Source organism: Carcharhinus amblyrhynchos, chromosome 22 (genome assembly GCF_965287045.1).
Source record: "Carcharhinus amblyrhynchos chromosome 22, sCarAmb.v2.hapA, whole genome shotgun sequence".
NCBI classification, from domain to species: Eukaryota; Metazoa; Chordata; class Chondrichthyes; order Carcharhiniformes; family Carcharhinidae; genus Carcharhinus; species Carcharhinus amblyrhynchos.
In genome coordinates, this window is record NC_137345.1 from 31,912,200 (window position 1) to 31,928,333 (window position 16,134).

Here is a 16,134-nt window from a genome sequence, read left to right on the forward strand (position 1 = left end):
GTGAGTGCTTTCTGATGCTTCATCCACTACACTTCTTGAAGCTTTGAACAACCGAACCCAACATCACTGAGTGATGATGTTTTGTTTTGTCTTGACTTCTCTTCCCTCTTTATCCTTGTTAGTGCCCTGTGTTATAATCTTTAGCCCATCATCCTAACTTTAAAGGTCTTCTTGGTGCAGTATTGTGTGATGCTTTGTCCTATCAAACACAAAATCAGTTCATGTTCATCATTATTTTTATTTACAGGTTAACAGACAAAAACAATCTTCATACAGATTGCAAGGCTTCCCATCTGGCAGAGTGAAACCACAATATCAAGCATTGAAAGGACAATATATCTCAATAAATAAAATAGGCTTCAGTAATTTACCACGCATAATACAAGACTTTCATGAAGTCATTCCTACAGCGAGTATTGGTCATTTAATAAATAAGAAAAAAAAATTAAGACTGAGAAGCGTATTGTGAATAATGAATCTGGTCTCGAGATTATTATAATACAGTCCTTCTCATGAAAGTACATCCACTTTGAGTCATGATTGTCATTTGGTTGAATTGTTGTGTATTCTTGTGATGGATGCAGACACAAAATCAATCCTGTCCCATTCAGCATTGTTTGGTAGCAGGTCAAGATTTGTTCATCGCTTTTGCATATCAATGATACCTAGGGGGGCAAAAGAAATGTGTTATGAAATGTAAGACAGATGTCAAACAAGAATTTATGGCAGTAAAGAGAAAACATTTGAAGATAATTTATATTATTTCAATAGTTACACTCACAACATTGAGAATGCAAAGACATATAAACCGAAGAGCTCAATGTAACCAGGAAAAGTTCACACTTTTTTTTAACTTTATTAGTGTCACAAGTAGATTTACATTAACACTGCAATGAAGTTACTGGTAAAATCCCCTATTTGCCACACTCCAGCACCTGTTTGTGTACACTGGGGGAGAATTTAGCATGACCAATGCACCTAACCAGCTTGTCTTTCGAACTATGGAAGGAAACCGGAGCATCTGAAAGAAATCCACGCAGACACGGGGAGAACATGCAGATGCCACATAGACCCAAGTGACCTAGGCTGGGAATCAAACCAGGGTTCCTGGTGCTGTGAGACAGCAGTGCTAACCACTGTGCCACCGTGCCACCCATTAAACAAGGATATTACAGATATTTTTCCCTTCACCAGTTTTCTTTCCTTTCTTGTCCTCCTTTGCCCATTGGTTCTTTGTTGGAATATGGTCCCATGTGCATTCATGCACTCAGCCAAGTATATCAGCATTGATGTGCAGTCTTCAGCAGCAAGCAGTAACAGTTAATGCAGTCATGGGAGAACAATGTAGCTGAGTCTGATCCTGTCCTTGCCCAAAACCCACACATGCAGATGTCAGGATGTCATTTGATAGCGGTGGGAGTGCAAATTGGGCTAATTTTGCCTTTGCTAACCTAAGACCAATTGTAGTGCCTTTATTGCTACTGCTATTTAATTCAAACAGTTCAAGCAGTAAAAAAGGAATTTGTCAGATAAGTATGTATTCAAGCATCAAATACAATATAATTCAAGGTTATTTATTTTGACTTATACTGTAACACATAATTTACATCACCAGATCAGACGCACTGTGTCTTAAATATCTTATTATCTTTTTTGGGTGAGCTGCTGATGTAGTTTTAATGTCATTGCTCTAGCTATTCAGAGGCCCACAATGATTCTCTGGGGATATGGGCTCAAATCCCATCACTGCAACTGGTAAATTCAATTCATTAAATCTGAACTGGAAAGTTAGTTTCAGTGATGGTGACCACGACAACTATTTTCATTTTGCAAAAAACCCATGCAGTTCACTCATGCCCTTTAGGGAATGGAATCTGCCATCCTTTCCTGTTCTGGCCTACATGACTCTAGACCCACAGTAATATGGTTGACTCTTAATCATCCTCTGAAATGGCTCAGCAAGCAATTTAGTTCAAGGGCAATTAGGGATGGGCAACAAATGCTGCCTGCTAGTGGTTGCCCAACCCCATGGACAAATTTAAAAAATAATTTGGGATTAGTATTGCTTTATTTTGGTAAAGAACGTGCATTCCTGTACTTCCAGAGTGATAAATCTATGAGGCTACACTAGTAGCACATAGCCTAGCTTACGGTGACAATAAGTCAGCTAATCACGATTATAAGGTAAAGCTAGAGCCCTTTCTGTGAACCACATTCATTATTAGCAAGATTACACTGGCGGCAGGTCCTCAAGGGATCACGCAAATTGCTCATTTTATGTCAACAAATCTCTGGTGAGATTTCTCATTGTCTTCTCAATGACCTACATTCAACTATTTCATGTTATCAATCTAAGCTAATAAATATTAATGCAATTAAGCGAAGTCTTACTAAGTTCTGTAGGACAGAAATTTGAAAAAAAACATTGACTGCATGCATAACTCTGGTTAAATATTAACTATTAATGCTTCTAATATTAAGCATATTGCATAAAAATCTAGCACACATTGCTTTTAAAGGATGACACGGGTCTATACTTTCTCCAAGTCAATCCTCTGTTGTTTTGACTAATTTAGTTTGTCTTTATCATATTAACGTATTAAATTTAGAAATGAAACAGGTTAAAACACGAAAAGAGAGTTTAATCATATTAATGCATTCAGGTTTCGCTATGTGGAAACGATAATGAATCAAGACCTCTTGATCTGTAAAGCTTACATCAATGTTTTGCTGGCAGACACTGTGCTCTGATTACATCAGATGTGTAACGGGCAAGGCAACTTGTGAATAAATCAATTTGATAGCATTACTTTGAATGCACGCATATCAGGGTGATCAATGATGGTTCGGGAAATGGAATTACCTCTCCCTTCATCCCCATTTGCCATCTAGAGACAGTAGCATCCAAACTCAGATCATGCGCAGAGAGGCTAGTTACACTGATTGACCTCCCATATCTCCCAAATAAGATGCTTCACTCCCAGTCTCAGTAAAGCCCCGACTGAATGATAGTAACCGTTTTGTTACTGATGCAAAATTCAAAGATGATTGTCAAAATTGCATCAATATTGCAACTCCGTTAAGTTTGAATGGTGCCTCTGATGGAGGTATGGACAATAAAAGATTGAAATGAATGAGTTATGGATTTCACCTGTAACTTTTAATAAGGTATTTGGAATCCTATTTACATAATTGTGTACTCATACTAACCTAAGAATTATTGTTGCCAAAATCTGTACATGAACCCTGATGTATTCATTTGACATTTATGTCCCATATTCTAACACAGATATTAACTTGTTTATTTTAACATTAGTAAATGCTTCCAAGATAATGAACCATATAATATCTAACAAATACGTGAAGCATTCATCCCAGAGAATCAATAGGAATCCGTAGATTCATTTTCTTTAATAGATAAAATGTTTATCCTTCAAATAACAACTCTAAAAAATTTGGCTATTCTAATGAAATGGAATCAGTCCCACATTATGTTTACATAAGAGTATCATACTGCTTTACAACACAGATATTGCTAGTTTAATAGTTCATGATTTACAGTAGATTCATGGCAATTTTAATACTGTAAACTACATTCAGGGAATTGAACCAAAATGTATTTCATTTGAAATCTGCAAAGAAATGCTGCCGTCTGAAAGTTCAGGCTTGTGTGTTAGATACTACTGGGCACAATATCAAGTCTGGATCATCAAAGGTAACAAAAGAAATGCAGGTTTAATGTAATTGCTAAATAATATTTTCACTATGTCAGGTGGCAACTTATTTACATTAGGGTTTTTTGCTATCATAATTTGGTGCATGGTGGCACAATGGTTAGCACTGCTGCCTCAAAGCACCAGGGACCTGGGTTCAATTCTGGCCTCAAGCAACTGTGTGTGTGGAACTTGCACATTCTCTCCGTGACTGCACGGGTTTCCTCCCATAGTCCAAAGATGTGTGAGTTAGGTTGATTGATCATGCTAAATTATCCCTAGTGTCAAGGGTATTAGAAGGGTAAAGATGAGGGGTTAGGGGAATAGGATCTGGGTGGGATTGTGGTCGGTGCAGGCTCAATGTGCCAAATAGCGTCCTCCACTGTAAGGATTCTATGGCTTCTATAATTGCAAGGGTGAACATTTACGACACAAACTCAATAATTGTTCCATGTAGCAACTTGCAAGTAGAGATTTCAGATGTTAGTGTACACATTCCTACTGTTAAAAAGAGATAATGGGGGAATTTTCCCATCTCACCCGCCATGGGAATCATACCAGACAAGAGACTGACAATGCAAAAGTTCATTAACCTCAAGCAGAATTTTCCAGTTTTGGGTTGAGGACGGCCATAAAATCCCACCCAATGTGTCCAGCCTGGAAGTGGCAAACTAGTTGCTGATGAATCATAATACTTTACGCCCAATTCTGAAACATTCTTTTTGTTTAGGTAGCAAAGGTAGCCAGAGTAATGAGGTAAGGATTGGGGTACCTTCAAGAACCTGGGCCACAGAAAAATAGTCACAAGTTTATAAAAGCCATTCTGCCAAGCATCCCACCAATATGCAGAGTATTTCCTTTCATCCTGCGCAATACTGATTAATGAAATTTGAATATGACTCATGCTGGGAAATATGGAGATAATATTACCAATCTGTTTCCATGTTCAGCCACACTCAGCAATCTACTCCCAGCACTGAGGCTGGAGACATACCCATCATGCTTGACCCTATTCAAATCCCAATGAAGCTGACCATCTGAAACACCAGATTGCTAATTTTGGTGAAGGTCCTTTCTATGCTTGTAGAAGTACAATATGACTAAAAGCTATTATGACACACAATGTCAATAACACATAATTACAGGGAGGAACTCGAAGCACTATTGCAGGATAACTATGGGTGTGTATCCCACCAACAATTGACAAAGAAACCAGTTAGTACTAATTTAATATTGTGTTATCTGATTGATTTAAATGCTAAAGCAGCTATTGGATGCAACATCAAAGACATTACCCTGCAATTATGCAATCTGTCCAAAATTAAATGATGTACAACTAGTGGCTTTCTGCTTAAAATTAAAACTATTTTAGTCTGGGAATAATTTGGCTCCATTGCATGTGTTCATGTTACACCCGGGTTCCTCTTGTTCACAGCTAATGGACAATGAGGGCTGTTTCACCTTTTGTCATTGATATTTAATAAGGACAGGATCAGGTCTGACTATGGTGGCTCATGATGTGGAGATACCGGCGTTGGACTGGGGTAAACACAGTAAGAAGTCTCACAACACCAGGTTAAAGTCCAACAGGTTTATTTGATAGTAAATGCCACAAGCTTTCGGAATGCTGTTCCTTCGTCAGGTGCGTGGAGAACTCTGATCAGAAACAGGTCATATAAAGGCACACACAGTTTACAGAATACTAATTAGAATGTGAATGTGCATTCTAATCAGTATTCTATTATGGTGGCTCGCACAGCACTCATGAACAGTTTGAAGGTGATGCTAACTTTTCTATTATGAGGTTCATGCTGCATCCCTAGTATATCATGTCAGAGAACAAAGAACAGGCCCTTCAGCCCACCAAGTCTGTGTTGACACAGATGCCTCTCTAATCTAATATCTTCTTCACTCTACATGGTCCATAATCCTCTATTCTCTTTCTATTCATGTATCCATCCAGATGTCACAGAACCTGCTTCCACCATCTCCTGCGCATTCCAGGCATTCACCACCCTCTCAGTGAAAAACTTGCCCCTTACATCACTTTTAAATTTTCCCCCTCTCACTTTCAACCTACACCCCTGAGTAATTGATCTTTCAACTCTGGGAAAAAGGTTCTGACTATCCACACTATCCAAGTCTGTCATAACCTTGTAAACCTCTATTAGATCCTGCCTCATCCTCCGATGCTCCAATGAAAACAATCCAAGTTTGTTCAACCTTTCTTCATAGTTTACATCCTCCAAATCAGGCAACACACAAGTAAATCTCTTCTGTATGCTTTCCAATGTATCAACATCCTTCCGGTAATGTGGCAACCAGAATTGTACATAATACTCCAAATGCAACCTAACCATAGTCTTATGCAGCTGCACGCATGTTTTTCCAATTCCCATCCTCAACTAATGTGGCTGACTGTAAAATAAACAAGCCAGGCTTGTTTGGGCTGACCACTGGGAATTTACAGAAGTCATGCAATTGCCTTTAGTGGTGCTAGCAGTGGTCTCAGCAACTGTAATGAGTTTTATCCATCATCTCAGTGCTCATATTAGGGAATAGCCACTTAGGTGAGATGCTGAAGAGCTGATGCCACCACAGAACAATTCTGCAGAATTGAGATGAATCTAAAACATTAGAACAGGTGAATTTTCAGTTTATTCTCAGTTAAAATTAAGATACTCCTTAGGTTTAAATAGCAAATCAAATTACGCTCCCATTATTAAGGTACCCTTCTAGATCTGTATAAATAATACCCTAAATATTACAGATAAAGGTGCATCTGTAACCCTACGCATATGCAAAATAATTTAAATGGACATAATTAAATTAGATTTTTCATAATGGATTTCTATGAACTCTTGGACAGCAAAATTACCTACATCTGTTAGGAAAGAAAGCATACAAAGAAGTGTCTAAAACCAGATTAATTGGTGATCGGCTCTGATGAAAGGTCACTCTTTTTCCATAGATGCTGCCAGATTTGCTTTTTCTGATGCTTTCTGCTTTAGGTTCAGATTTCCAGCATCTGTAGCATTTCACTTTTGCTGCAACGTGAAATTGCTGAAAATTGAGTCAACAGCAACAGAAAATGGGATTCTGCATACCAGTCACTCTGCGCAAAATGCACAGTTTGCTCCATCTGAATTAATGGTTTTAAATGCAGGAAAAAAAGTAGGAAAAAAGTTGGAAATGCAAGAAAAGAAGCACTGCACAGCTTATAGCATTTCCTGCTTTGATGAATGATTTCTGTATCATTTGAATTGTGTTTTAATGCCCCTATTCTTCTCAATATTAAAATAAATTGACATCTTGAACTTGTCCAATGTGATATTCATTATAAATGTATTAGCGTTTGGTATAAAATTCTTCTGTTCAATATTTTATGAAAATTTTAACTTGTCTTTCTAATTAATTTAGCACCTTTGTTTAAATAGCAGAGGGAGTTCATCTGGTACATTAAATAAAAGCCTACATTTATATGGCATATTTCACATCCCCAGGATGACCCAGTGCATTTAATAACCAATGAATTATATTTGTAAGCTAACACAGCAGCCATCTTCCGCACATCAACATTCCACAAGCAACAATGAGGTGAATGAATGGACCTATTTGTTCCTAATATTGTGCAGCACAATTATAAAGCAAATATCTTTTAAAGTGCAAACTCTTATTGCACCATTGCATTAAACAACTGAAATTCAGAACCTATATTCAAGAGTTAATAAAAGATATAGAGAATAAAGCAATTTCTCAGTCTTTGGTACTCAGTGCTTTATTTAAATGTGAAATGTTGGGAGCAAAATTTAATTAAAACATTGCTATCTAATTAGGGGTTTCAGGTGATGGCAGGACAGATTAGATTGCAACCAAAGTGAGGATGAATGTTACATAAAACAAATGTTAGAAATCAATTTTGACATCAATTGCTTAACGCCCAGTTTTGGATGGAGCATAAATGCCCACCAATTAAAGTCATCACCTTTTGTCCCTGTCACAAACCTGGTTCCTATCATTTCCATGCCTGGCAGCTTTTATTTAAATTTTTCATGGTGTGGATGTCATTGGTAAGGCCAGCATTTATTGCCCATCCATACTTACCTTCAATTGATTTCTGAAGCCATTTGCAGAGGACAAGTAACAACCACATTGCTGTGGATCTGAAGTCACATGTAGGCTACACCTGTTAAGGATGATAGATTACCTTCCCTAAAGGACATGAGTGTACCTGACAGGTTTTTAATCACAATTAATGCTAGTTTCATAGGCACCACTACTGACGCTAACATCAAATTCCGTATTTTATTAACTGAATTTGAATTCTACCGGGTTCAATGCTGGGATTTGAACCTGTAGCCCCAGAGCATCAGCCTGGGCCTGTGAATTATTCGTTCAATGGCATTATCATTACACTACCATCTCCCTGATGTCTTAAACTGAACAAGAACATTCACAATCTCGGAGTTGTGTTTGACCCTAAGATTAGACTACAATATCAACACCATCACCAAGACTGTCTCCTTTCACACTGAAACATTGTTGAACATCAGCCCTGCCTCATCTGCAACTGAAACCCTCGTGCATGCTGCTGTTGCTCCTAATGTTGTAATGTTTGACTGGCTGACCTCCCATTTTCCACTCAATATCAAATGGTGCTCATTAAAAAACTTGCAACCTATACATTAACACACTCCAAAACCTGTTCCCCAATCATCCTTTTGCCTGCTGATCCTCACTTGTCTCCTGCCTCATCCTTATTTTCAAATCTCTCCATAGCCTTGCCCCTCCCTATTTCGGTCACCTCTCTCACAATAAGCCACAGGCAGTACAGTGGTAGAGTGTTTAGCACTGCTGCCTTAAACGCCAGGCACCTGGGCTCAATTCCGGGTGTCTGTGTGGTGGTTGCACATTCTCCCCATGTTTGCGTGGGTTTCCTCCGGGTACTCCGGTTTCCCCCCACAGCCCAAAGTTGTGCAATTAGATGGATTGTCCATGCAAATTGCCCCTTAGTGTCCCAAGAGATCTAGGTCAGATAAATTAGCCATAAATATATGGAATTACGGGGATTGGATGAGGGAAAGGGCTTTGGGTATGTTAGTCTGTCAGATAGTCCGTGCAGACTCGATGGGGCAAATAACTCCCTTTGGCCATAAGCTCTGAATTTCCTCCTTAAGCCTCCTGTCTGTCTCTCTCTCTCGCTTTTTTTATGATGATCCTGAATGCCTATCTCTTTGATCCAACCTTGGTCATCCGTTCCGACATCAACTTCTGTGTCTGCGTCAAAAATGCTTTCAATAATATCGCAAAGTGCTTTGAAATGTTTTGTTATATTAACCATGCTGTGTAAATGTTCATTTTTGTTATTATGGACAATCTCCAATGGAAGTTTTTTTCTATCCCGGTCCAATGCATTTGGGATCAGGATCAATCCCATGTCAGCAACCTATGAAAGGCAAGAAAACTGTAAACATGCCTTTACCAATGGTTGCAGTCAGGATTTTAGAAAACTGGTTCTGAGGATGGTACATCAAATAAAAATCTTTTATGAGTAATTTTGGGAATCACTCAGGACGGCACGGTGATTAGCACTGCTGCCTCACAGATTCAGCGATGTGAGTTTAATTCCAGCCTTGGGTCAATGTCTATGTGGGGTTTGTCCTTTCTCCCCATATCTGCGGGGGTTTCCTCTGGGTGCTCCTGCTTCCTCCCACAGTCCAAAGATGTATACATTAGGTGGATTGGCCATGCTAAGTTGCCCTTTCTTATCCAAAGTAGAGTAAGTTAGGGGGTTATTCATGATAAAATTGCACTGGATTACAAGGATAGGGGGTGAGGGGTGGTGGGCCTCGGTTTCTTTTGGAGAATTGATGCAGACTTAATGAGCCAAATGGCCTCCTTCTGCACTGTAGGGATTTTATTCTATGAATGTGATGTTTACAGTCAATTCAAATTATTCAAAGTTGTTTATGAATATTTTTAAGATTTCCTTACTGGGAAAAGTCAGAGATCTAGGCTTGTAGCAGTTACTGTTTTCTGACTGTCATTGATATCAAATGCACAAAGCAGCAGTCTTTTACAGCGCAAAGTATTTCGACTTGTTTCAATTGATAACCACTTATTAAAAGCAGGGTTTCAGAATATGTGAAACAAATCTTAGCAAAAACTGTCCCCAATCCAGAGTAACGAAATACCACATTATTTCTTACTATATACACTGACAGATCTTAGAATCATACAATCCCTATAGTGCAGAAGGACTCTGCACCGATTCTACCAGGCCCTATCTTCATAACCCCACATATTTACCCGACTAATTCCCCTGAACCTACACATCTACTGACATTAAGGGGCAATTTAGCATGGCCAATCTATCCTCCGTATCCTTGGAATGTGGGACGAAAATGGAGCACCCGGAGGAAACCCATGCAGGCACAGGGAGGATATGCGGACTCCTCTCAATACAGTCACCCAAGTCTGGAACGGAATCTGTGTCCCTGGCACTATGAGGCAGTAGCGCTAACCACTGTGCCACCCTGGCACACATGCTGAATTCAAACTCTTTTATGTCATACAGTAATGAATGAATGATGGTGTCCATGGATGATAGTGTGAATCAGTTACTCAGTGGTGGAAATGGTGAAAGAAGTAGGGTTATTTTAAACTGCCAGGGACTACCAGGCATGACGGTCATGCCCGTTGTTCAAGTTCAGTGAACGTTTAGCCATGAGCATCTTGTTTTCATTAGTGGCAAATGAAATGTGGGTTTAATGTTTATTTATTAGTGTCACAAGTAGACTTACATTAACAATGCAATGAAGTTACTGTGAAAAATCCCCTAGTGGCCAGAATCTGGACCTGTCCGGATACACTGAGGGAGAATTTAGCATGGCCAAAGCACCTAACCAGCATATCTGTGAGAGGAAACCGGTACACCCGGAGGAAACCCACGCAGACAGGGGCAAAGCGTGCAGACTTCTGCACGCCGGGATTCCCTGGCACTGGGTCCCTGGCACTGTGAGGCAGCAGTGCTGACCAGAGTGGGAAACAGCAGCAGTAAAGTCTGGATGCTGCCAGAGAAGCAGGGAGGCTTTGCGGGACTCACTCACCCCTCGGTGTCTTTGGATCAGGACATTGTGCTGATGGCTGTGGGCGTGCAGATGTGAGCCAGCTGCCGGGACCTCACGGACTGAATGGCCTGGCGGTTCTTGAACTGCACCATCCCCAGGGTGATCTCCGCATTCCACGTCGTGTCCTCCAGGCACCTGAAGTCAATTTCCTTACTGTCGGCCATCACGACGGTGAAATAGACATATCTGCCTTTCCTCTCCACGCAGTCCACCGTCTTCATGTTTTCGAAGGGCAGCACCTTGCATTTGGAGCGACTTGCCTTGGGGTCGTAGATGCACAGTCCCTCGTCTGTCAGCACGCAGCTTTTCCTTTTCCACAACTGCAGCAAACCATCGCTCCTCTTCTCCAACAGCCCTTCCTTCAGCACCGTTTGCCCATTCATCGCAGGCATGCTGGCTGGCTTAATCCTCAAACTCTCTCTGCCCCCTCCCCCCCCCCCCCAACCGCTCAGTGTAAATGTTAACAGCTCACAACTTGGGATGCTGAATCGCTCTAGTTCATTTCTCTCTCTCTTTCTCTCTCGCCTCTCCTCCAATCTGTGCTAGTCTCGCTTTGCCGGAATCTGTTACAACATGCCCAGATGGCTTTTTATTCATTTCTGCATCCCTTCGCCCAGCCCTCCTTCCTGACGTTGACTAAGATCAAAGGCGATCCTCCCACGTCGCCACTGAATCATTCAGGAAACATGTTGGGCAGACTGGCTGATGGTGGAGGGGGGGGGGAATACCCCGCCACTGCAGGATTGGGAACGTCTTTATATGCTGCTGTGTTTCTGAAAAAGTATCTCACACACATGTCTTTAGTTTTTAACGTCACCATACTCCCGTCTCCCCAACACAGCATTTCAAAACATGTCAATATTAGCAAACTGAAACGTGGCGGCATGACATCTGGAGGTGATAATGTGTGAGCGCCTCGCCACTTTTAGGGAGAATTTCACAGTCATGTGTTCAGCTTTTAGGAAGAATATTACAATGATGTGTTCTGCTTCCACTAATCTCTCTAATTATTTGAGTTTAATTATCACTGTCACAAGTAGGCTTGCATTAACACTGCAACGAAGTTTCTGTGAAAATGCCTGAGTTGCCACATTCCAGCGCCTGTTCAGGTACATGGAGAATTTAGCCAATGCGCCCAACCAGCACGTCCTTCGGACTGTGGGAGGAAACCGGAGCATCCGGAGGAAACCCACGCCATCACTGAGAGAATGTGCAGACTCTGCACAAACAGTGACCCAAGCCGGGAATCTAAACTGGGTCCCTGACACTGTGAGACAGCAGTGCTAACCGCTCTGCTGCCCCAACCAAATTGATGCCAAATCTCATTTTGCATGTTTCTGTTTTCATGTTATTCTGTCCATGCCATTATATATCTGAATTATTTTTACTCTCAGTTTGGGGAGTAAAGGAACAGAGATTTACCCCTTCCCCTTCCTCTGAATCACAGAAACCCTTCAATGCAGAAAGAGGCCATTTGGCTCATCAAGTCTGCACTGACCACAATCCCACCCAGGCCCTACATATCCACCCGCTAATCCCTCTAGCCTACACATCTCAGGACACTAAGGGGCAATTTTTAGCATGGCCAATCAACCTAACCCACACAGCTTTGGACTGTGGGAGGACATTGGAGCACTGAAGGAAACCACGCAGACACCAGGAGAATGTACAAACTCCACACAGACAGTGATCCAAGCAGGAGTTGAACCCAGGTCCTTGGAGCTGTGAGGCAGCAGTGCTAACCACTGCACTACCATGCCGCCCACATTCTGGCTTGTCTGGCTGCTATTCATACGCATGGGAGATTTAATCATTCATTGGAGTTGGGCTTTACTCATTGACTTTCTCAATTTAGTCATTCCCTGAGTTTGTGAGCGAAAGTGTGTATGTGCCAGAGAAGTTCAGAACCCAGTCTGATCTTTGTTCAGGAGATGTGAAAATGAGATTAACCCAGTGGCACAATCCTACAACTGCCCTGAAATAAAGACCATTGTTAACCCTCCCCACCCCCACCTCTAACCCGGCTTCAATCTTTTTCTCTTCCCTGATGCTACTTTCTGCATCTCTATGGGTCACTCTTGTGAGATTACATTCAGTATCCAGAACTCAGGTTTGCTGCTTTCTGTAAACAACCATCTTGCTTTACCCTGTGACTGCCCCTGAGTAATTTTTTTCACTCAGACATGAGGACAATACTGAAACAGAGTATAAAGATTATGGGATTTTTCTTAACTACTTTGTTTGGTGTACTGCCTAGTACAAGGATAAACATTCAAGCAAAGTTCTGGAGAATTATTTCTGGTTATTAAAAGATGTCAGTTCATTGTTTCATGTTATTGAAGAATGATTTGCATTTATCATAGAAACTCTATAGTGCAAAGCAGGCCACCAACTCTCCAACAGAGCATCCCACCCAGATCCTAACCCTGTAATCCCATGTATTCACCCTGCTACTACTTCTAACCTACACAACCTGGGACACTAATGGGCCATTTAGCATGATGTGGGTATGCCGGCGTTGGCCAAGTTCCGCACACATGAGGACGGTCTCAACAGGGATCTTGGGTTCATGTCGCACTATCTGTAACCCCCATGACTTGCCTGGGTTTGCAAAACCTCACTTACTGTGCTGTCTGGAGACAATACACATCTCTTTAAACTGTGATCAGTGCTCCTTCCACTCACATTATCAGCCACTTCAGGTCTTGAACAGCAGGTTAGGTGTAAGGATTCGCATTTTAATCAGTAATCTCTAAACTGTCTGTGCTTTATATGCTCTGTCTGAGGCCAGAACTCTCCATTCACCTGACGAAGGGGGTAACCCCGAAAGCTAGTGAGTATATTATCAAATAAATAGGTTGGACTAAAACCTGGTGTTGTCAGACCATTTAGCATGGCCAATCTACCTAACCTGCACATCTTTCAGACTGTGGGATGAAACCAGAGTACTCAAAGAAAACCTGCACAGACATGGGGACAGTATGCAGACTCCACACAATCCCCCACAGTCCCCCAAGGCTGGAGTCAAACCCAGGTCCCTCGTGCTGTGAGGCAGCAGTGCTAACCAATGTGCCACCATGCCACCTCATTTATATTGTGCCTTTCCAGGATCACATTCCACAGCACTTTACAGCCAGTGGAGTGCTGTAGCTTTGATCTGTAGCCGCTGCTGCAATGTCGAAATGTTTCAATGGATTACCCTAATTTTAAAGATTCTAAAGGCATCATTATTTCACTGATACCAATGTTATTAACCAACTCCACAGAATGGCATGGATCTGATAGATCCAAATTACTTTGTGCCTGAGTTATTATTACACAATGTGCATTAATTCAAAGTCACCGTTTGACCATTAAACACGTGTACAATAGCTGTCCGATACATAAGACGATAAGAAATAGGGACAGAAATATTCCATTTGCTCCAGCATTCTGATTGGGCCCTCTCTTCTGCCTGTCTACCCTAACCATTGATTTCCTTGTCAGTCAAAAATCTCACTTAGCCTCAGATATATGACATATGCTACCTGGGAATCATGTGTGCATCTACCTAGTATTTGCTACCTACAAAACCAAATATTCAGCGCTTGTGACAACTTGTGAACTCAATAGGCTGAATGGCCTCTTGTGTGCAGCGATAACTCTGATTAAGACAAAAACCATATATCAAAAGGATTACAAAGTAAATCATTAATTAAAGTAGGCAGATCAATCAGTTTGCTCTTTTTGATATGAGCTGTTCTTGGGTGTACAGGATATAATTTCAAAGTTTGCAGATGGTATACAAATCTGAAGTAAAGTAAACAATGAGACATCAGGTAGGCACAGGAAAATTGGCTGCTTCACTGATCATTCTAGGATGTACAAACAATCATCAGTTTCTTTTTTCTATTGCCAACAGACATCTCAAGCACCTATCCTCTGCCTCCACCAACAAGATCAATTTATATTTGTAAAGCACCTTTAACATAGTGAAATATTCCAAGGTGCTTCACAGAAGAATTACAAAATAAAGTGTAAAACTAAGCCACATAAGGAGATATTAGGTGACATGACCAAAAGCTTTGTCAAAGAAGTAGGTTTTAAGAAGTGTCTTAATGCAGAAAATGCAATTGACCTTGGTCTGTGGGGTGACCCTGGTGGTTTCGAAAAAGTTTTGCACGTCCAACAACTGTGGGATCTCTTTGGCTTTTTTTTTCCTATTTGTCTTTGTGTATCTCGCTTGGACTGATGGAGTGCTTCTTGAGTTGCAACCTCAGATGTCCTGCTGGCAGGCGATCAATTCCGGGATTCTCCCAAAAAAGAATTAAGTGTCCAGTGGGCAGGAAAACAGGAGAATTTCCTGCCTGTTCTTTGGACGCACCTTAGTTTTATGAACCTCTGGTGCTCCGTGCATCGCAGAGTTCCTGAAGGGGATTTACGTTGGTAAGTGGAGGTGGGGCTTCATTTCGCTGGAGACGCCCACAGCAGTGCGCTGAGTGGGCCACTATGCATGCGCTGATCTGTCAGTAGATCGCCTGCCTCCTAATTGCTCCTCCTACCCTCTCAACCACCTTCCCCAGTCACTGGCCTCCCGATGTTGTCCCCGCTGCCCCCAATCATGGCCTTCCCAACCCTGTCCCCCAATCGTTGGCCTACCAAACCTCTCAGGCCAGCTCCAATCATCAGTCCCTCATGGCCAGCTCCAATGCTCAACCCATGGCCAGCCCCAACCTCCGCTCCAAGTCCAGCCCCGATCACCCCCTTCCCTCCCTCCCTCCCCCACCAATTTCAGTTTAGAGCATGCAGCAATTCCCCCAGTAGGCTCTGCCCCCAGTAGGATCTACCCACTTGGTTCTGCCCAGTGCCCCCTTGGCACTGCTCGATACCTGGTGGGCAGTGCCAGGGTCCCAGGCTGGCAGTGCACCCGCTACCTCTGACCTCCCGGGGGTTCTCAATGGCCTCTGTCCCTACCAGCGGGGTGAGCACTCCTGTTCCCCATTGGTGGGGAGCAGTTGTAAACTCAGCCAATGGGGATCACTCCCAACATGGGGGGAGATACTAGCAGGCCTGGAGACTACCATTCTGGGCTCTCTAATCACGTGGAAATTGAGATTTCCGGATGGAAATCAGCCTTGTGCTGAATTCCAGCGTGGGGCTGATTATGTCATTAAAAAAAAGTCTGGGAGACTCGCATTTCGCCAGATGCTGGTTGTGAGCCCTGCTAGTCCCGTGCTGATGTGTCCCGGCCTGCTCCGCTACTCGACCATCACAATGGGATGAGAGAATCCCGGACCATATAGTTAGTACCA

The 16,134-nt window shown here is 42.0% G+C and overlaps 1 protein-coding gene across 1 annotated transcript; it reads right to left on the reverse strand.

The window, feature by feature from the left end:
• Positions 1 to 218: 218 nt before the first annotated feature.
• On the reverse strand, positions 219 to 11,434 carry LOC145357042 (pleckstrin homology-like domain family A member 2). The gene is made up of 2 exons (XM_080210097.1): positions 10,823 to 11,434; positions 219 to 665 (listed from the first exon to the last, which is right to left on the reverse strand). Exon 1 carries the CDS (start codon positions 11,233 to 11,235, stop codon positions 10,840 to 10,842), a length of 396 nt encoding a protein of 131 aa, XP_080066223.1. The 5' UTR covers positions 11,236 to 11,434; the 3' UTR covers positions 219 to 665; positions 10,823 to 10,839.
• Positions 11,435 to 16,134: the final 4,700 nt, after the last annotated feature.

Excerpts from the sequence above, each read along its gene's own strand:
- LOC145357042 (XM_080210097.1), bottom strand. The coding sequence starts at position 11,235 with ATGCCTGCGATGAATGGGCAAACGGTGCTGAAGGAAGGGCTGTTGGAG.